The sequence below is a fragment of the Zootermopsis nevadensis genome, unplaced genomic scaffold (genome assembly GCF_977971745.1).
Source record: "Zootermopsis nevadensis isolate Lab colony 2312 unplaced genomic scaffold, Znev_1.0 Znev_ptg000007l, whole genome shotgun sequence".
Taxonomy (NCBI): Eukaryota; Metazoa; Arthropoda; class Insecta; order Blattodea; family Termopsidae; genus Zootermopsis; species Zootermopsis nevadensis.
In genome coordinates this window covers 4972116-4992791 of record NW_028259139.1, presented here as the reverse complement: position 1 = coordinate 4992791, position 20676 = coordinate 4972116, and the positions used below count along the sequence as shown (strand labels likewise).

Here is a 20676-nt window from a genome sequence, read left to right as displayed (position 1 = left end):
ACCATTCAAACCGGGATCTGTTGCTGCTGATGAGAGGTTATCCCGTCAGGCAACTTATCCAAAGAATTTGGTTAGTTGGTTCTCTGAGGTTTGAACCCAGAGAGGGATGGGCCGTTTCGGCTGAAGGCCTCTGCGGCTTGGGACGACGCTGGTTCTAAACTGCATCGTTCATAAACACCGTAGCAGTAACAGGGAGCATGCACGATGAGAGAGAACACGCTGAAGAACACGGTTGCCAGGGTTAGAACCATGGCCGAACCGTAAAGAGTCTTTAACTGCACGAAGATAATGGAAAATAACAACATGGCGACCATGCGTAATGTGTAATGATGATAACAGCACAATAGCAGTAACCTTACAAACGAAATGTACACGCTGTCACGTTTTAAACGTATTTATCAGTAGTACAAGTGGCTTAAAACTAGCAGTGTCTGATCATTTCCATGACGCTCTTCTAGAGCGCCAAGCTAAGCACTAAGCTCCATCCACTGCCGAAACCAGGAATGTGTGGACCTGCATCTCCATTTTCTCACACGTCTTCATGGAGTGGCTTTTAATTAAGCAGCAAGGGTTTTTCGTTGTTTTCCTCAGTACCTTAAATTACGCCACTACCGCTTCCTTCCAAATCCTTTCTAATCCATTATTCGTCCTCTCATTGGACGATATGTAGTCTGAGCTACTGAAAAGCGTCGTTAAATAAACTATAAATAACTATGTAAACCCATAATATTACCTCATAACCCATGAACTTGAAACAATGCCAAGTATGATCACAAGTTATGTTTGCGTAAGACGACAATTTGTGTATTTGCAAACGTTCACTAAAATCGAATTCGCTGAACCGAAACGGAATCATTAACTTAATAAATAGGCCGCTGAGATTCAGCGGGAAATGGTTGAATCGTTTCTTTCTTATGTTCATCTCCGAACCCACTTTCCCTATTTTCCTGTCAGAGGGGAAAATACACCGACAAATAAGAGTCTTACTCCGTGTTACATTACGCGAACCTAAAACACATTTCAGCACAAAAGAAGTGTTTCTCACTCCCCCCTCATTCGTGATTTTATTTTCTCTTTGCACAAACTTTCTGCCATCCACCCTGATAGGTAGGCAGCTAGCTACCCTCTCTTGAGCTCAAGACAGCACGAAAACACGGCTTTATATTATGCAGGTAACAGGGCGACCCGTAAAACAAAACGGGAATCGAAATCATCCGCTGGTAAGTTTCAGGAAACGACATATCTCTGAATGATATCAAGGTATATGGTACTAGGACAATGGCGGTCTTGATTTATAGCGCATAATGAATGGAAATCAGATGGAAGGAAACGGTCATGAACTATTTCGACACGAATCCTGGGGAGACAGAGCAGAACTCGGTCATAAAAGTAGTCTCCTACGTCAACATTGTCACAAATACGAATTAAGATTGTTGACTGCGTTCTTCTGAGTTGTTCTTTCTCCTTAGTGGTTACTGGCACTTCGGAGGAACGAATCGTCACTAATTTTACCAAAATTTCGTTAAAATGGAGTTACGATACATTTATATAGGGTGTTTCTGAAATAAAGAGTACCACTTTAAGGCAGTGTTCTGTTCATAAAAGTAACGAAATAGTTCTGTGTATATATATATATATATATATATATATATATATATATATATATATGTCCTTTGGAATAATGGCCCATTTTACTTTTGAAGAATAATAAAAACTTAAGTGTAGAAACGTCCATAGTATATTGTTTATTTACAGGCGGCTGATTCCAGTTGTACAGATTACTATGTCGATCGTAATAATTACAAAACGATGTTCACAATTTTGTCCTTGAGCTTCCTCAGACATCTCTACGCGTCTAATTAAGGACTGTAGTACTGGATACTGGGAACGACCCGTTCTTCAAGTGCCTGAGCACTGCGGGTCCCAACTTTTCGTTGGCTTGATCCATGGACATTCGGTAGGACTCCTTGGACGAGGGATCGGCCCGTCGCAAGGCCTCTACCTGTACACAGGACAGCACAACACAGACATCCATGGCTTGAGTGGGATTCGAACCCACGGTCCCAGCGACCACGCGGCCACTGCGGACCCCAGGACCGTAGTACACGTTCAGATATTAGAGGCCTAATAAGATTTAACTTGTACCCGTATTATGCCCTCTGTTGTAATTTAGTTATATCATTAACTGCTTCAGCATAACACAATACGTTTATGATGGCCCAATACAATTAACTCTAACGTCTTTAAGTCAGATGAGCTCGCAGGCCATACCTCTAATACGGAGCGTCCAAGCACCGACGCTTATATTAACACAGAACGCGCCATTAAATTTGCATTGCAGAAACACCCTGTACAGAGGTTGGGTGGCAAACGGGAATGGTAAAACAGAAGGTTACCCCGTGCAAGTCCAGGTGGTGTCACAACCCCGAGAAACTCGATCGACCTCTTCACCTACGTCAGATCCTACAATCTTGACTCACACAACGAGGTAAGCGCAGAGATTAAGAAAGAGAATTATATAAGAAAAGAATACGCGAAGTGGATGCATCATATTGTTTGTTATGTCCTTGTTAACTGAACCTGTGATGTTTATTGACATCCAGCAGACGAATGCAATATTTTCCTTACTTGATAAATGCGACTTTGAACTTACAGATCGAGAGGCACGTGCGTTATTTTGTTTGACAGAAAATAAAAATTGCGCCATTTACCCTAGACATGTGAGATCAATGAAAGGCTCTTTGGAGGTTGCGAGTGGGCTGTGGTCCACAGAAACCTGGACACAGCTGAAGCACTACTCAACACAATGAAGGGCTGTACCCGTCGAATGACGTCTTAACGCACCGCTCACGCTGAAAGTAGAAATTTCTCGAATTTGCCTTCTAGGCACACGACGGAAATACAATTTATTCAGCCACTTAAAATATTAATGAGAAATACAGATATCCTTTGAAAAGAACTTTTCTAAAATGTAAACAACAGAAGCGATATTTCGGGATCTTACGGCGTAGAGTGTAATGATGATAGCCTTCTGGAATATTTGCATCGTATATTCTGGTAGAAGTTTACCGACGTTTCAGAGGTGATTGCGGATATATTCATCGCCCTTCTGATGGAAGCAGTGAGCGCCTTCGAAATACCTTAGAACTTCTCGATCACAGGGTGAACTATTCCAGAAGGCGTCATCTTTGAACAAAATTACGTGAAGCTCTGTACCTTTTCTGTTTTGCCGATGCCATCTTGTGATACATTGCTCTGAAACGTCTTCGGACCTGTGTATACTATTTCATTTCGGCAAACCACACCATGCACTGCGCCTTCCCCTAGGGGTTCATGGCGACTGACCCGAATCACAAACACGGATGCAGTGCAGTGGGAAAACAACGGGTGCTACCATCTACAGGGAACGCAGCAAAACTTTCAGGGATTGTTTTCGCAGATGACGCTAGAACAGTGTGCCTGCGTCTTTTCATAAAGGCTTTGTTTACGACTAAAGTTAAAGATAATTTATACCCAACCTATGTAAATAAGACTGTCTGAAGATAATAATTCACACGTAATTTAACGACCAAATTCCCTAGAATAAATTAATGTTACGACGTAAATAGACGGAAAAAAACTGGAGGCGCCGGGTATCGATCCCGGTACCTCTCGCATGCTAAGCGAGCGCTCTACCATCTGAGCTACGCCCCCTGATATACCCAAAACGTTTGTTTCTGGACCACACCTTGCTGGAAACCGCCTGTACCAGTTTAAAAGTTGCACAACTTTCTCTGATCGACTGGACCCATTGCAGCAAAAATAATAACATATCAAGATCAACGCAGAACAAGAATCAGGGGGCGTAGCTCAGATGGTAGAGCGCTCGCTTAGCATGCGAGAGGTACCGGGATCGATACCCGGCGCCTCCAGCTTTTTATTTATCTAATATTCACCAAATTTCTCTAAAATCGCTCATGCTACAGTAATTTGTACGGGCATAAAGAAACAACTGATTAATTTCATAAACTTTATTTGGGAATAGTTTCATATTACGTGCAGAGTGTTTCACAACCGGTCTGTCGTACATCGGAACGGGGGATATTCGGGAGGCAACCTCCAGCAAAAAATGTGAGCACAGTTTCGGTCGTATTCCCAGCCGATGAGGAGTTTTGGCGGTTTCAAAGTCCGCACAGGAAGAACTAAACGAGTTTATTAATCACATTAATTTGTTGCTACGTTTTACGAGATACGTCTCATGTAACTGTTCGTGGTGTCCGCCACGGTTTTGAACGTAAACACTCGCTCGTTCGAAACAACACTTTACTGCCTGTTTAATCATTTCGGGATGTTCTCGTTTCAAGAGCTACTTTATTTAAGATATTAAAATTCGAGATCTGTAACAGATTTTGGGTCTCTTGAAGATATTGGAATGTCACGTCCATTTGATATAAATCGTTTTAAGGCACAGAGACTAGCAAGAAAGGATCTGTCGTGTCATAAACCCCCGATCAATAAAATCAATAAACTCATTGGACGAACAAAGCCTGCAATCACATACACACAAGAGTGCGCAAAAGACTTCATGACAGTGCGAGTGTACGTCATGTACGAACAAGGTTCAGGTTGTATTTGTTTGTTACCACAAAAGGTCAAATCTCCTCAAAAGACTCCTGAGCTCGATTCCCATCGAGGTCTCTGCCAGCGTCTTATAAAAGAAACCGTTCATTGGAATTGCAATTGGTATCACTGCAAATATACAGCAGAACCAGTTTTATCCCGTCAACCAAATTGGTCATAATTTCTGGTTTGTAACAAATAAATCTGTTGTTTAATGGATGAACATTACCTCGCCATTAATCCCATTTAAATGACGTCAGTGCACAGTCTGAACTAAGTCCACGTCGCATCCAACATCTTCCCTTCCAGGCTTAGTCCTATCCATTCCTGGATTCTGCTTAGGTCACTAATTTTGTTGGATCTCATTCGGGCGTTCACTGAAGGGTGTCACGCAACTTTAATGGTATGTTCGTACGCTTAATTACCACTCTGAATAATTGCACCACTCTGTAATACAATTATTCCGCCGAGGACCGCTGGGAGAACATCCATACCGGATGTAAATTCATGGCCGTCCCCCAAATACGTCCACTGAAATGCAGACACTGAACAAACACTGCATTCGAGGAACAGCTTTCGCGTTGCTTTAAATAGTAACAGAAGCGAACAGCGACAATCGAATCCACCCATATGATCGATTGTTCGGTTGGTTTGTTGGATTAAATAAAGCCTTCATTCAACCACTGTGGAAAAATGCAGCAACACCCATCGTTTATTCCGTATTGTGAATATCTTGTTACCAATTTCAACACCTTCTCCAGACCCCAAAACATTAACGTTCGATTTTCGACAAGAATAAATTTTTAAAAGGCAGGAAAATGAAAATACTTTTAAAAATCTGGAGGCGCCGGGTATCGATCCCGGTACCTCTCGCATGCTAAGCGAGCGCTCTACCATCTGAGCTACGCCCCCCTGCAAGAAATAACTTTCCTCTATCTAAAATACAGTGTATAGTAACTGATCTGATTAAATTCCGTCAAGCGGTGAAAGTTGACCTGCTCACGTACGCGTAACGAGTAACAAGGTGGGGCCCAGTGCCTCAAACCTTTAGAACAGACGACCACCTGTTGGCGCCCTGCTCTGGTGACGGTCGCTTCGGGTCTAAATCCAATAATCTAGGTTCATACGTGTGGCTTATGGGTTCTGGTGACTGAGTAAACCAACAGCCAACTGCCTCATACATACATAATACAGTCCAAATAATGCTACAACGAACCTCAACGTGATAGGATCAGTTCCATCTGGTTCACATCCAAAACCCATGAACCTATATCCCTATGGACTAAGAAACCTAACTCCCTACACCAAGCAAGTCCTTCCTGACAAGTACGATCACCTACCAAAGGAATTCCTCGTCTTTTGTGAAAGCAAAATGTTTACAACAGCCCCCCGGTCCCTATTCTAAGCAAGATTTCTGACCTCCCTTGTGCGCTCCACATGCTCGGCCAATCTCATCCTCACTGATTTCATCTCCATGATATTTCGCGAGCGTGCGAACCATGGAAGTCTTTGATGTGCAGAGATTACACCAAATGTTATGCAATATAAAAGTTCGGTGTGGTATTACATGAAGTGTGGTGTTATAAGATGTGACTGTTTTTATGCTCAGTGCTTTATAACGACCCACTGATTTATGAATTGCATGATTTTAACAGACTAATGAATTAATAATATGTTTTCTACACTGATGATGGCCTCATGAGGTCGAAATGTGTTCGGCACAAAGTGTTTTTAACGCGTAAACAGTTTTCATGTATTCATGATTTTATATTTTAAGTAAAATTATAATTTCGTGTATTTTAATATTCGCCTTTTTTTATACCAGACGGGAAAACAATAGTTTTTAAGTCCATGTTGACAAGAATTCCCCAAATTTAGTCTTCTGTTCATTTTGTCCCGATTTAATAAAACCTTCGTTCCCAAATACCTCTGCCGCATTTTCAAAGGATTTATTACTCACTTTTGTCCATGTTCTTACCGTTAAGGACGTCTTCACTGATAAGAAGGACATCGTTATCTCATGCACAAAATTATTTTGTTAATGTAAAGAAGCAAGTAAGATGTTCTGCAATAAAAGCAGCGTTACTGCAGAGACGCGAAGTTTGTAAGCGAAAACTAACCTAACTTTACACTCTTCGGTCTAAGTAATTTCATTATGACTATGAGCTCTATTTGTAAAAAAAAAAGGCGAAATTCTATTTATCGTATTTCGTTACTGTTTATTTCTTTAATTTCCCGTTGACTTTAACGGGCCCCCTTTTCATGTAGCCTATTATTTAATCTCATGGCTGATATAATATTATAATACGTGAACTGTACCCTCCCTAGTCTCAATTAGTTCCCTCTGTGTGGGCGTCTGAGCCCCGGGTAATTGTCACGCGTCACCGGATCCCGACGCGGTAGGTCGAAAGGAACACACCCCAATCCGGGCGAGGGACACTCAAAGGCCACAGGAGTCTACGAGCAGCCGTAAACCAATCTGGAAATCGCAACTAAGAGAAATGTGCATTTCCCTGACGGGAATCGAACGGCTGCAGAGGAACAAAATGTGAACCACGGTACTGTCTCAGCTACCTTTAGTGCCTTTCTAAAGTAATTACTTTAGAAAAACCTCCACCCCGTCGTTAAAATATAAGTACTATTATATGTACAGTTAGTTTTGTGAACACAGTATGTCCGCCCTCTTCATAATAGCCACTGTACTTCAGGGTCACTCACTACATCTATCATTAGACATGTTGGGATTAACGCACGGAACTTCCACATTCGCTCGGAGATAAGAAGGGGAGGGGGCCAAGCTGGCCGGAACACAACACTGCCACTTCCCCGGAGATTTATCGAGCGTAATACAAAACCCGGAGTGCACAGTCGCCCGTGAAATGCGACGTGCGGGCGTTCCGTAGCCACAAATTACGAGAGGAGGAACGGCCTCCGGTCCAGCCAGTAATTCGCGTCTCTCGTTTCCTCCTTCCTTATAGGCCACTGTTCTTAAATCGTTGGCAACGAACCCAATCTGCAAACGGGTTTTGCGTCTCTGAAAGCTCACATTTTGAACGTGTCTGAGTCGGGGGCGAAGTTTTGCACCGAACGTCGGGGTATGGTGAACAGAAATGCTGTTTCGCGGAACTGTGGTGAAGGCTTCGAATCTCGGCCCGAATACCAGATATTTTGCTTCGGTTTCTTACTGTTTTCCTCAGACCCTCAAGGCAAATCGTGCAATACGCCAATAGCGCTTCCTTCCATATCCCTTCTATAAATCATTCTGTCACCAAGCGCAATACAACTTATGCAGTTGATAAGCGTCGTTAAATAAAGGAAAACTTACTCCTTCCTGAAATGAAGACACGTCATAAACTGTGACGTAATCACATGCAAAATTTGGAACAGTCGGACTTGAGTTACGAGATTCGCAACATCGCCATGTTTGTAATCGTACATATAAAACCGTCCTTGCATTAGGTTTGTTCATATTTCAGGGTGCGTGATACCAACTTACGCACACTCGATTTCAGTGTTCCGATGACATTCGGTTCCTTGCAACGGAAAAGCTCATCATCGCTGAACGTCAGACGCGAGGTTGCTGAACGTGTCCTGGTTTGAACGGGACACCAGAGAATTAACACTGAGGCCAGAAAGAGGTTTCGAAACGTCCGAGTTTCCCGCTGATAACTTCGATGAGGCCTGATCGACGTAACTTTTAAATCTGAAACAACTCTGCGGTTACGAACGCAGGCGTCGAATCACGTTTGCTATAGACGACGAGAGTTGGCATTAGTCGGTTTTAAATTTAGTGTACAAGACAGAACAAAAAGGAAACTGATGTAATTGAAAATAAGGAGAAAGAACAATTTGTTCTGCCACGAGGAACCTCTGCGACAAATGAAATACGTCGCATCAGGGAGCTTACATTTATCCACATTAAAGAAGTGGTTTTAATATCGCGACCAAACTTCCACCAGTCCATTTGTTTCAATAAGCCCCCCCCCCCCCCTTTAGGGCCACTTCTTCCATATTCGTCGTGGTTCCCTTTATCCGTTGCTTCTCTAACCACCAGACCGACTTTCGTAACCGTGAGCCATGGCGCGCACTTCGGTCTACTGTCAGCAGAGAGCAGGGCATTCGCCGCTTCGAAAACGAAACTTAAAACTGTTTCTGATAACCAGCGACTCTTGCAAATATGGCGGCACGGCCAAATTTGCAATTTACTTCCTTGCGTCATATGTAATTCATTCAACTGCTTCACTACACCGTATCATGTAAAAGAAGATCTCATTCACAAAGAATAAAGCTCGGTCTCAATACTTTACACAAAAGAAATTAAACCAGGCATATCTAAATGTTATTTACCTAACCAAACGTAGATAAATTTCTCGTAGTAAGTTGAACTGGTTTAGAGCAGACCCGCGTACACTGACTAGACGCAGAGGACAACTTTCACGCTCGTAAATGGATTATGCATAACAGATCGTCACTCATCACCACCTACTCCTGAGGTTAAGAATGAGTGGAGCTATACCTAAGCCCCCTGTACGTCTGCATGGCGTGGCTGGGACAACACTTACCTGTGTCTTACCCAGTGCATGATGGAGGAACTAATTCGTAACACTTTAGTCCACCAAGCGTAGGAATTTAAATTTCTCGCTGTTCATACTACATCACCGCCTTCTCAAAACGGCCCTAGGTACCTAGATCGACGCCCGGCACCTACATAACTTATTATCATGCGGTGTTGGTACGTTCCATCGGGCCACTACAATTTCGAGAAAGTCTCCGAGGGGCTGCAAGCAAATTTGAGTGATGTGCGTCCGCATTTCTTGGTTTTCCCTGCATCCTGCTTATCTTTCTCGTTGCAGGCGCTGTCTGAGTAGGGCATAAATCCAGTCTTCCCGTCGCGTTCTTTGCAGATCTGAATCTAGTAACAATAGTGGCGAATGAAAATAAATCCCGGACGATCCAACATTCCAGTCGCTCGTATATTACGAACTTTATTCTAAAAGTCAATTTCCAGCTCAACACGAAAACAGACTCAAACGATACGGAAACAACTGAAAGGGAGAACATTTGCTTTCTTTTATTTGGAATCGCTTCTTCTAAGATACTTCCCTTCTTCGTTATTTTGTATTTTTTATATTCGTTCCACCATTCATTTCCTTTCATCAATGGCACAACTTACAGCTCGAGGCACTGCAGGAAACTTCAAGAAATTTCCACTTTATTTTATATCTAACATTGTGTCGTTGGTCCTCCAAAAGGGCCAATACCTTGGGAAACAAAGTTTAATGCCAACTTGCATGAAATTACAAAGAACATTTCTCGGTTTTTATCCGCCTACAGCAATTCCCTAAAATTTAAATATGTCCGTTGAATACAGCGTAGTTACTGCACTGGCCGTAGGATGGCGTGTCTAAGCCCGTATTTAAATTAGTGAATTGTCGGATTGACATTAATGTCGCCAGGGTGCCGAAAAAGGAACTATTTTCCTCAGCAACCTTAAAAATCAAATCCCAGAATACGAACGAGGCCTACGTGGGCGTTACCTACTGACATTACGTTGTACAGATTTAAAGCGAAGCCGTTAGGAAGAAGATTCTAGTCACAGCGAAAAACTGAAATACACAGTGTTTGTTTGAATTTGTTTATACTGAGCATGTTTTTTTATTACAACAGCAGACAAATAGCTTTTTACTATGACAATGTTACGAATGCATGTTCCCGATATGCCACGCTGTACTATCTTCTGAATTCGCCTATGTATTTCAACTGAGCGATGTCATATTACATTACGAATGTATAAACCCGCCGACAAGAAATGTTACCTACATCTCATCTACACTCACGTCTTATACCAGTTGATTAAACCGGACTTACCGAAAGTTCGCGTAAACTTCATTAGAGAAATGGCAACTATTACTCATTATGACATCCTTGCGAGCATGAACGCCATATTCCTGTCCACCATTCTGGCACAGAGTGTACTTAAAATATGTGTACCATTTTACTGTAACATTGCTCATGGACCGAAACGAAAAATAACTGCAATTAAATGTAATTGGGAAGATTTTTAATCAGGTTTGTAATTTGTGTCCCCACAAGAAACTTTTTAAATCGTAAGTTTAGTAGCGGGCCACCTCGTTCGCCTGACCTCACTCTCCTTGATTCCTTCTTCTGAAGGTGCATCAAGGATGCTGAGTACGTGCTACCATTGGCTGCCGCTTTGCCAGAACTTTCTGGGAGGATGAGGGATGCACAGTAATTTCCACCCTTAGGTACCAAAACTTAAAAGTCGACCTTCCGTTCGGGTTTTCCGACTAAAATTTTGTATTCTTCTCGTACACTCTAATGCCCCATTCATTTCATAATTCCTAATTTTATCACACTAATATTACGTAATAAAGTAATTAACATGCGATACAAAGCAATTTTAAGCATTACCAGCCTTATGTAACACCACTTCGTAGGGATTATGTTGGGAAACACATTTTCTTTTTATTGAGCTGTCCTGTACTGGTACAGACCCTTCTATGTGCCGACCCCACCCCCTCCACGGTCCGACCGTCCGTCCAAGGAATTAGATTTGCGTCGAAAAATCCGTGATATATGTTGAGGAACAAAATCTTAATTTTACTGGGACTGACAAAGGACTACTAATTTTACTACAACATTTCGATCCGTCTGTCACGTGACTCTTCCTTCCTAGACCAACTTTGCCAGAAACATAACAATCATTGATGTCCCGCAGACGTTCCTTGACGCTCTGAACCCACGAAGTCTCCGCGTGCATTACACTGCAACGGTAAAAATTCTCGTCAAACAAAACGAAATAGTCACATAATCTCTACGCGCGTTCTGTGAGCGACCGGAGGAGGACCCCCAACTCCGCCGGCAAACGTGACTGGTCTACAAGAAGTAGTTATGTTCTGCTTCTGGATCAGAACCACACGGCCCCGAGAAACGGCAGACAGCCAAACTTCGCAGAGCACAATCTGCATACGAACGGCTCTCAAATTCGCATTTCCCCAGACTCGCTTCGTTGGCCCGCTTTACAAGATGGCCCCTAAGACTCCTTCCGTCCTACAAGTTACCACCTTGTTACATTAATTAACCCAGCACAAGGGCTGTGCCCCCCCCCCACAGCCCCCATTTCCATATCGCTGCGTTCAATGACAACACGTCGTGGGACTTGGTGAAATACGGAACACGAAGGTCGAGTGTTCTGAATTATGCACTTACAAGACCGAGGCATCGAGCCGTAATGGACTTTGTTAATGTCCTGTACCTCACTTTGTACTAGCGCCATGAGAAGGGTTACAATTCACTGTCACCTGAACGTCGGTTCTCAATTTCAAGATTAAATGCTCCGATCCCTTCCTATGCCAGTTCTGCAATAACCCTGATATATGACGCGGCTCGCTCGGGGCAAATAAACTACATTACGAGAAATGTCTTGACAATTGGCTGAGGTCCAGCCTCCCGCGTGCGACAGCAATCGCAGAAAGGAAAGGAAAGGAAAGGAAGAAGAACTCCCTTCATGAAAAACAATACGGTGCTTTCTTTGTAAAACCTAACCTAACCTAACCTAACCTAACCTAACCTATACCAACCTACCCATCTACAACGAAAGCAGAATTCTTCTTCAGAAGCTATTAGCACGTTCCAGCATTCAAGAAATTCCTCGTATTTCACAGACCCCGAAAGTTCATTACAGTGTCCACAACAGCCTGCCACTAGTCCCTATCTTACGCCAGATGATTCCAGTCCACATCCCCCCAAAACCTTGTCACCCTAAAGTAAATTTTTATTATTATATCACCATCTATGTCTAGGTCTTCCTCCAGGATACCCAACCAAAATTTTGTGCTCGTTTCTGTCCCAATGCCCCGTCAATCTCGTTCTCCTTTATTTCGTCATCGTAATAATATTTGGCGCAGAGAGAGAACTATGGGCGTCATTACGCAATTTTCTCCAGCCTCCCTCCTGAGTCCAAATGTTGCCCTCAGCGCCGTGTTCTCAAACACCGTAAATCCGTGTTATTCCCTTAAAGTTAAAGACCTACTTTCATACCAACGCAAAACAACAGGTAAAATTATAGCTAGGACTACTCAACTACACGAAGAGATTCATTTCGAGGTGACTATCGTCGTTGGGCAATAATGCGACTCTGGAAACAGAATTAACGTTCAGCGCCGTAAGTAATTATTGTCGCGACATCGTAGCTCTGTTCGTGGTCCAGAGCCATCTGACGTTTTAAGAACACAGGTTTTACACACAAAGTGAAAAATGAAGAAATACTTGGTAAGGAAATAAGCAGATAAATGCAAAAACATTAACTCACAGCTGTGTTCGAAATGACGACTGACTGGCCGGTGGCTGTAAAAACCTCTCTGCGTACAGACGTCCTTAAAAAAGCCGAATTTCCCCACCCTTCACCGAGGCCAAGATGCGCCATCTTTACGTTGGTCTTTTGTTTTTTGTCTGAGTCATACCGGTCTCCGAAACGGAGGTACAAATCACCTCGGACCATACGCGTTTCCTTCCTTTCTTGCTCATAGTTGATCAGCCTCCAGGAATTCTAAAGCATAACAGGCATCAGATGATCAGAACACTGTCGACAGAGACAAGTACCGCACTGACCAAGAAATTTCCAACTGGGAATCGGAAAATGTGTTAGGACGTAAGGGCATTTTTGGACCAATGCGTTTTAGTGTATTTTACTTCTTAATGGTCACGCAACATGTTCTAAAATTTTTTGAAAGGAAATACTGATTCGCCCTGCTTTGGCCTACTGATCCCTTAGTTTCGTGCATTCTGTTGGGCGCCAATTGAAACAACAAATCTAACCTAACCTACACAACCTGTTTCTCCGTTTTTTCTTTCTTTTTCACCATATGCTTTAGTCTATAACAAGACCATCTTCAGGAGGTGATACATTTCTAACAACAAAATTAAACTGTACGTCATGAACGTATATACAGAAAGGGTTCAAATACTCGACAGATAAATATTAATACAATATTAAAAGCGAAAATCTTATTTACATCACACCGTGTTCATTAATTGATACATCTGAGGATCTTAATTGACGAAATGTTGACAGATGTTTGATGTCAGAACTTTATCTGTTGCATGTTGATGTATCAACTGTGCGTTTTGTCTGGGGTCACGTGAAGCAAGAAACTCAGCTGACGAAGACTATTTTGTACATGATTTGGTCCAGATATAAACACGTGACTGCCTTCAGTAACTACGCATTTAGTTTCTTAACAGCAAGACGACGATATCTGAGGCTGTCACGGCGGTGAGAGGATGTTTGGGGTTTGCCGCCGTGTAGACACGTCGGTGACTGACGAGTCTACACGACGCCAAAACCCAGAGTAAGATCTTCCTCATCGTCATGACAACCGCAGTTCTCACAGAGAACAAATTAATGTTACGACGTAAATAGACGGCAAAAATATGGAGGCGCCGGGTATCGATCCCGGTACCTCTCGCATGCTAAGCGAGCGCTCTACCATCTGAGCTACGCCCCCTGGTACACTAGAAATATTTGTTTCTGGACCACACCTTGCTGGAAACCGCCTGTACCGGTTTAAAAGTTGCACAACTTTCTCTGATCGACTGGACCCATTGCAGCAAAAAATGATAACATGTCATAACAACATATCAAGATCAACGTAGAACAAGAACCAGGGGGCGTAGCTCAGATGGTAGAGCGCTCGCTTAGCATGCGAGAGGTACCGGGATCGATACCCGGCGCCTCCAGATTCTGTTTTCTTTTTCCTTTTAAATCAGGGAATAAGTGTGGCGTCAAATTTTCTGTACAACGGCAACTCGGAAATTTGAGAGAACAATAAATTCCTGACGTTCTAAGTGAAGGGAATACAGGCAACACCCACGCCAAATTTAATCCAGATCCGTCCAATGGCTCTCGAGTTGAATCGACTGGCGGACCGTCGGACAGGAACAGCCCATAACGCGTTCTCGCTATGCACGTCGTGCAAAGAACGCGTTACAACACGAACTTTAATGAAATTAATTTTTAAACATTATTAGATAATATTCTCGTTCATAGAGCTAATAAAGAGTAGCAGAACATAATGGCGTTACCAGTCTTGACCACATCCAAAAATGGGCGAATGCAAAAACATCACAAAAGCAATTCATCATTCCCGTTTGCAGCAAATAAACCCACGTGATCAGAGATAGCTGATTCATCTAAAAATGACAGAACATTCAATATAAAATATAAAGTCGTAATATGTATTTTAACGTAAAACGTTTATTCTCTATATGCATTATACACACAAACACACTGACTATAACAAGTTAACTAATTGGTGATAAGTCTTAAATGAACGTAGAAACACGTAGATCAAAAGCTGAGATGTATTGACTTATACACAAATACAATACTTCCAAGTCCGTTGGAAGTATTTATTTATAATTTATTTAACGACGATTTTTTCACTATCTCAGACTATATAGCGTCGAAAGAGATGATGATAATGAATTGGAAAGGATGTGGAAGGAAGCTTTCGTGGCCTAATATCAGGAACATACCGGAACTTGCCTGGAAGGACTGGGAAAAACCACGAAACACTTCAATCAGGAGTCTGTGCCTCATGAAGTACGTGGCAGGGGGGTCAGTACACGTGCACAAGCGTCCAAAATTCAGCCGCCGTCATGTATTTGTACGCGAGACGACTTGTGGTGGGGGGCCGTCTGTATAAAGCATATTTCGGATAATGGAGAAGTCCAGAATCACCGCAGTGTGATACGCACAGCGCGCGTTCAAGTCTCACCGCCGCGGGACAGTTTCGAGCGACACAGTTCATTGTCTGGGCGATGCAGGAGCTGGGTCAAGGAAACTGGAAATGAATGGAACAAGAACCATGGACATGTTCACGGGATATCCCACAAGACAGAGCGGAAAACGTATTGCAGGCGTTCTTGACAACGCTCACTTTTAACTTACAGATCCACGGTAAAGAACAAAAAAGAAAAAGTTAGCTTCCGGTCACGTAGGTTCGTTAAAATAAAGACCTCACTTCGAAACTTCGTTGGGTTCGCTTCAACTCCCACGGCCATCACGCACTTCGGCGGAATTCAGCCTTCATTTTGGAATACAGGGTTCACTGAGCAACAACGGACGAAATCGCAGCTTTTTTCGAGAAGTAAAAGAAAAAGAACAAGTTTGCTACTGGATGGAAGACGGCTGACTCCTGGGCTGTAGCGCCGTGTGGTCTCATACGCCCTGAAGATGGTGGCAGCAAGGACCTCTGAAACGGAGCTACACAACCGAGGAGTCAGATCCCACCGAGGTCACTGGATGTTTCTGCCGTTCACTCCCTAACCTAGCCTATCCCTTAAATTAATATGCACACGTCCGTTTCTTTACGTCACCCCCCTCCCCCGCCCCTGTCAGAGCTTCCTCGTTTTTTCCTCCCCTCCAACAGTCCGACGTCCTCCTTTGTGCTTGCATGAACTCCGGTCGACTGTTCCTTGCATTGTTCGTACGTACCTGAACCATATTAACTGCTCCTATAAAAAAACCCTTTTATCTGCGATTACACAGCGTGGGATTTTGTCTTTCCTTACAATCTCCAAAAACTCCATTCGCATTGCCGGTATTTATTTGTTTTATTTTTAAACTGACACACTTCTGAGCAACGCTACATCAAACCTTTATTGCAATTCTCTTAAGGTTCCGTTTATTTTTACGCGCAGGTTACCTCTTTTATCCCATAATACGCCAATCATTGTTGCTGACATTAATTTAATCTTACAAATTCATTATTTATAGATACGCAACAATAGCCACGGTGGTCTAGCGGTTAGAACGCTGGCCTTGTAATCCTGGGGGTCTCGGGTTCGATTCCCGGCGGTGCCCGAATTTATAACTTGTGTTGGGCAAGGCCGTGGTCTAGGCAACACGGAGTTTTCCTCCGTGGCATCCCAACAATTACTCCATTCACACACAGAAGAAGGCAATGGCAAACCACTTCTGGATCATCTGCCAAGAACGTATATGAACAGGTCCCAGTCCGAGAAAAGGATGGAAGGATCCTGTTCATATGGACCTGTCCTCAGACAGAACACTACAAATAAAACACCAACAATACATTCACACCAATGTATATAGTCATAAATTCTATTGTTAATAAAGTTAACCAGCAAAATATACAGGACCGAGTTTTGTTATCAGATCGATATAATCGAACTCCTTTAGTCGATGCTCATGTTTCAGTGATGATGTTACCATTTCTTTTAGAATTAAATCTTTAAAGATGAAATGGGAAATGATTGTAACATTTTGATGGGGAAATCGTTAAGAGATGATCCAACTCCTATGCGGAGAATATGAGAATAAAAAAATTAAAAAGGAAATGGGGTGTGAAGATGTGGTTAAGATATAATGAGCTAAGAATATGGTGACAAATTTTCGGCTCAGTAAAAAATTACGATTTTGTTTACCCGAGTAAGAACAGTGGCCGAAAAGAAATATTTGCTCTTCGATGATGTGCGACGCAACTCCCTGGTTGCGACATCTTGACACTACGTAATCAGAAATCAGTTCTCATGCGGAGGAACACCGAGACATGGTGATCGACGCGAATGTCATGGTCTCTCACATTCGGTTCACGCCGAGCGAGATAAGGCACGCGAACAGCCTCAGCGGGAAATACCTCATCCGTGTCGATGTGACGGAACACGATCTTCACTTATTACTGTAATATATCGGGTGTCTGACGGGCTTGCTCATATATGGTGCAGCATGACGTCATCATATCATAAGCCGATACTCGACACGCCAGGGCCAAAAAGGTGACGGCACAGTCTTTCAAAAACCACGGTTGTTCTGTGGATTAATCAACGACGCTGTCCCATCACCAGAGGTTGCTGGACATCAGACTAGATTAGAGGGATGCTGAGGAGAAAATGGCGTAGGAAGATGTGTAAAATTAAAGATTACGCGTCTGGAAAAGTACCCGATTTTGTTTCGATCAAATATCTGTCTCCGATAAAGAAAATGAAGTTAATCACGAAAAGCAGAAACTAGTGTCAAAATTTGTATCAGAACTGGTTTAGTATGAACTTGTTCACAACAGACCGCGACGGGTCCCAACCCTGAAGGACTTCATTTGGTTCTGACTCCGTCCTGGACGAGGGAATGATTCTTAACTTAATGGCAGCAAGGATTCCCCGAATTTGGTCTGCTCTTAATTTCCTCATGAACAAAAATTTTGATTTCTTACGGTAGTTCCGAATTATTCGAAATCTGTTGTTTAACTTTTTCAAAGGATTTGTCGGCCATCTTTGTCCTGTGGTCTGGGGACGACACACGAGCACACACGCATTCATCTCCGCATTTATTTCTAGACCAACCGGGTCTTTTGTTCTTATGTTTTGGAGTAACATTTAACTCCGTCTTTACCTCAGAAAAAGGGCGTCGGGTAACCAGCGTCGAGCCGTACGGCGTGAGTAACGTTGCGTTAGGGGAGGACAGGCTCTTTTGAGTTGGGTCAATTCAGACGGTTTAGTTCAGCTCAGGTGACGTCAGGTCAGGTTAGGTTGGGTCTGCTTAAGTTGTGTTTGCTGTGGCTACTTTCCTTTGGATTTGGTTTTGTTTAGTTACATTAACTGAGGTTGGCTTTGCTTGCTTTCGTTTGGAATAACTTACGTTGTGCTAGTTTGGACTAGTTTGAACGATGTCAGACTAGTCAGCGAAAGAGAAACGTCGACAAATGACCATTTAGCGATGCTTGGCGTCGGACTTCCAATTTCTTTCGAACTTAGTTGCGGAGCTACAGAAACCACGTTCACCGGGGGCTAGAATTCAGGAAGCTTTTCCCCGCCGAAACAAACAACTTTGCTCTAGACGCCTTTTTCTTTATCGTGCTTCGTTTACGACTTGTGTTGCCTTTCTGGTCTCAAAGAATAAGCACGCCAAGTTTGGCGCATATCGGTTTATTTCTTCTCGATTTAGAACTAAACTGAACATTCATACATCCAATTACATAGAAGCATATAAATGAACAGACATTCTATATAAAACACACATAAATACATACATAAACCTACTACATAAAGACAAGTAATGGATTACCACATTCAACACAATAAATAGTCCTAGTAACCCGCTGAAATATGCATGGAATACGTACGCTTGCTTAAATATACATTTTTACCATATAAAACATGTCATTCCGTGCTCCGATTGCAATTATAAATTATACGAACGGACTGCTGAAGCCTTCAGTTGTTATAGAATAAATAATTGTCTTACTTTTCTTGAAATAGACTGGTGAGAGGAACCCCCCCCCCCCCCCATTTTCTGAACAATATGCTGCACTTTTTTTAGACTTCAACAAGTCTCTTAAAACTGTGGCGGACAGACAAAATATTTGAACTCTTCTGTAGACATTCATATGACATCTCAACCGTCGCACATGTCACGGAACTAGTTCTGTTTGTGCACATAAGCCCTGCAAGCAAAGTAAAACACCAAACTAACTTGACACCAGATTCGAGTTTGGAGAACTGTAACAGAGTTACATGTTCAAACACGAGAGAAATACGTTGTCCTTCTAAAACTACAGGAGTCCATCTGTCCATGTTTAGAACTAGGCAAGGCACCATTTCGAATAAATGAGACGCATCCGCGCTGTACGAAACACCAGACGTGAATATGTTTAATATTACGAGCTAATTATTTGTGGCTTCATTATGCCATCTCGTGTGACAACAACAAATACACATACGTACATATAAAATATTACACTCACCTGGTATCATCTATTTCTTGATGGCATAGTAGAACTCAACAGAAATGATTTACATTCCACGTATCCTTCATAGGCCGAAGCCCCACTGCACATAGAATTCTTGTTACTTTGACCAGTCTGTATGATGCAGTTTTCTCACTTGACTGTAACTTTACAGAATTCGCCACACGATTTATAATCCTACGACACTGGCAATTCTTTAGTCACTTTTAGTGATACAAGTAACTTTGACTCTTCTTAATCACATAGTAATATTTACGAAAGTTCGTCGCGTGATATGATAAAAACAGCTGTTATAAACTTAACCTTACTTTCTCATGGGTGCTGGATACGATTAATTACAACACTTTCCATAACTCGGAACATGAAACACATTTACTTTACTGTCGATAGGTCTACAGACTGTCCCGTAATTACATCTCAAAGACAATTTCACGATATTTGGGTGCAGGTTATTTCTAGAAACACACCACTTCAGCCGGGATGATCGCAATCAGTCGTATAACCCCACTCTAAATGGCGGGCTATTTTCTTTCTACTAGTGCGTGCGTTCACGAAACATTCAATTCTCCACTTTTTAAACTATACGAAACATATTGAGATGGCGATGCGAGGCACGCGCAGTCTGTCAAACATGGCATCCGAATATTTATCAGCAGACTATTTTTATAGTGCAATTATGCCATATAAGAATACGCCTATCATGTCACTGTTTGCCGAGGCATAAAAATACTGGGAAACTTCCGAATGGCCACAAGTCTAATGTTACTCTCTCTTAATGTCACTGAACACGCATAAAACTTTACGTTGCATAGTCTTTAAGAATCCAACTCCCTAGTAGACAGAGTAGCCGATACTCACTTGGCAGATCAAAAGATATGTCGCTGTTATAAAACCGTTCCTCTCTGCCCGACATTTTCGATTGGTTATCCTGCGTAAAACCTCGGTAGGTGAGGTGGATGAGACCTATCAGTTATACAGCTGTGGCATCAGAGGGACACACACAATGAAACAATGTTAACAGCGATTGGCGTCGAATGACTGTTAGACAGTTTCTTGACGTGTGATTTTATTACAACACTCACTGCCATAGCGCAACACGTCACGACAGTTATCACATATGATTAAACCACTCCACTGACTTTTCAACTTAATCGTATAAGAAGTATTTGATTACCTTCGCCTATGTTATCCCGAAAACTTCACATCAATCAAAACACGTTTCTGACGAGTACGCTACTTACTAGCAGCGCTTCTAGTAGCTACCACTCAGACTAAGTTTGTGGGAATACCA

At 42.5% G+C, this 20676-nt stretch overlaps 1 protein-coding gene, 1 long non-coding RNA gene and 5 other non-coding genes across 7 annotated transcripts in view; 2 read left to right on the top strand and 5 right to left on the bottom strand.

The window, feature by feature from the left end:
• The window catches only part of LOC110830649 (uncharacterized), a 138381-nt gene extending 117884 nt beyond the window's left edge, over positions 1 to 20497 (bottom strand). Inside the window, exon 1 of the mRNA XM_087344053.1 lies at positions 19383 to 20497. Coding sequence (XP_087200179.1) covers positions 19383 to 19392 — 10 coding nt within the window. The 5' untranslated portion in view covers positions 19393 to 20497. The remainder of the gene's footprint in view (positions 1 to 19382) is intronic.
• LOC110830650 (uncharacterized) lies at positions 2053 to 3350 on the bottom strand. Its single transcript, XR_002543323.2, has 2 exons — positions 3217 to 3350; positions 2053 to 2852 (listed from the first exon to the last, which is right to left on the bottom strand). It is a non-coding gene; the product is annotated as an uncharacterized LOC110830650 (long non-coding RNA).
• TRNAA-AGC (transfer RNA alanine (anticodon AGC)) lies at positions 3621 to 3693 on the bottom strand. The gene has a single exon. It is a non-coding gene; the product is annotated as a tRNA-Ala (tRNA).
• TRNAA-AGC (transfer RNA alanine (anticodon AGC)) lies at positions 3839 to 3911 on the top strand. Its single transcript has one exon. It is a non-coding gene; the product is annotated as a tRNA-Ala (tRNA).
• On the bottom strand, positions 5439 to 5511 carry TRNAA-AGC (transfer RNA alanine (anticodon AGC)). Its single transcript has one exon. It is a non-coding gene; the product is annotated as a tRNA-Ala (tRNA).
• On the bottom strand, positions 14054 to 14126 carry TRNAA-AGC (transfer RNA alanine (anticodon AGC)). Its single transcript has one exon. It is a non-coding gene; the product is annotated as a tRNA-Ala (tRNA).
• Positions 14286 to 14358, top strand: TRNAA-AGC (transfer RNA alanine (anticodon AGC)). Its single transcript has one exon. It is a non-coding gene; the product is annotated as a tRNA-Ala (tRNA).
• Positions 20498 to 20676: the final 179 nt, after the last annotated feature.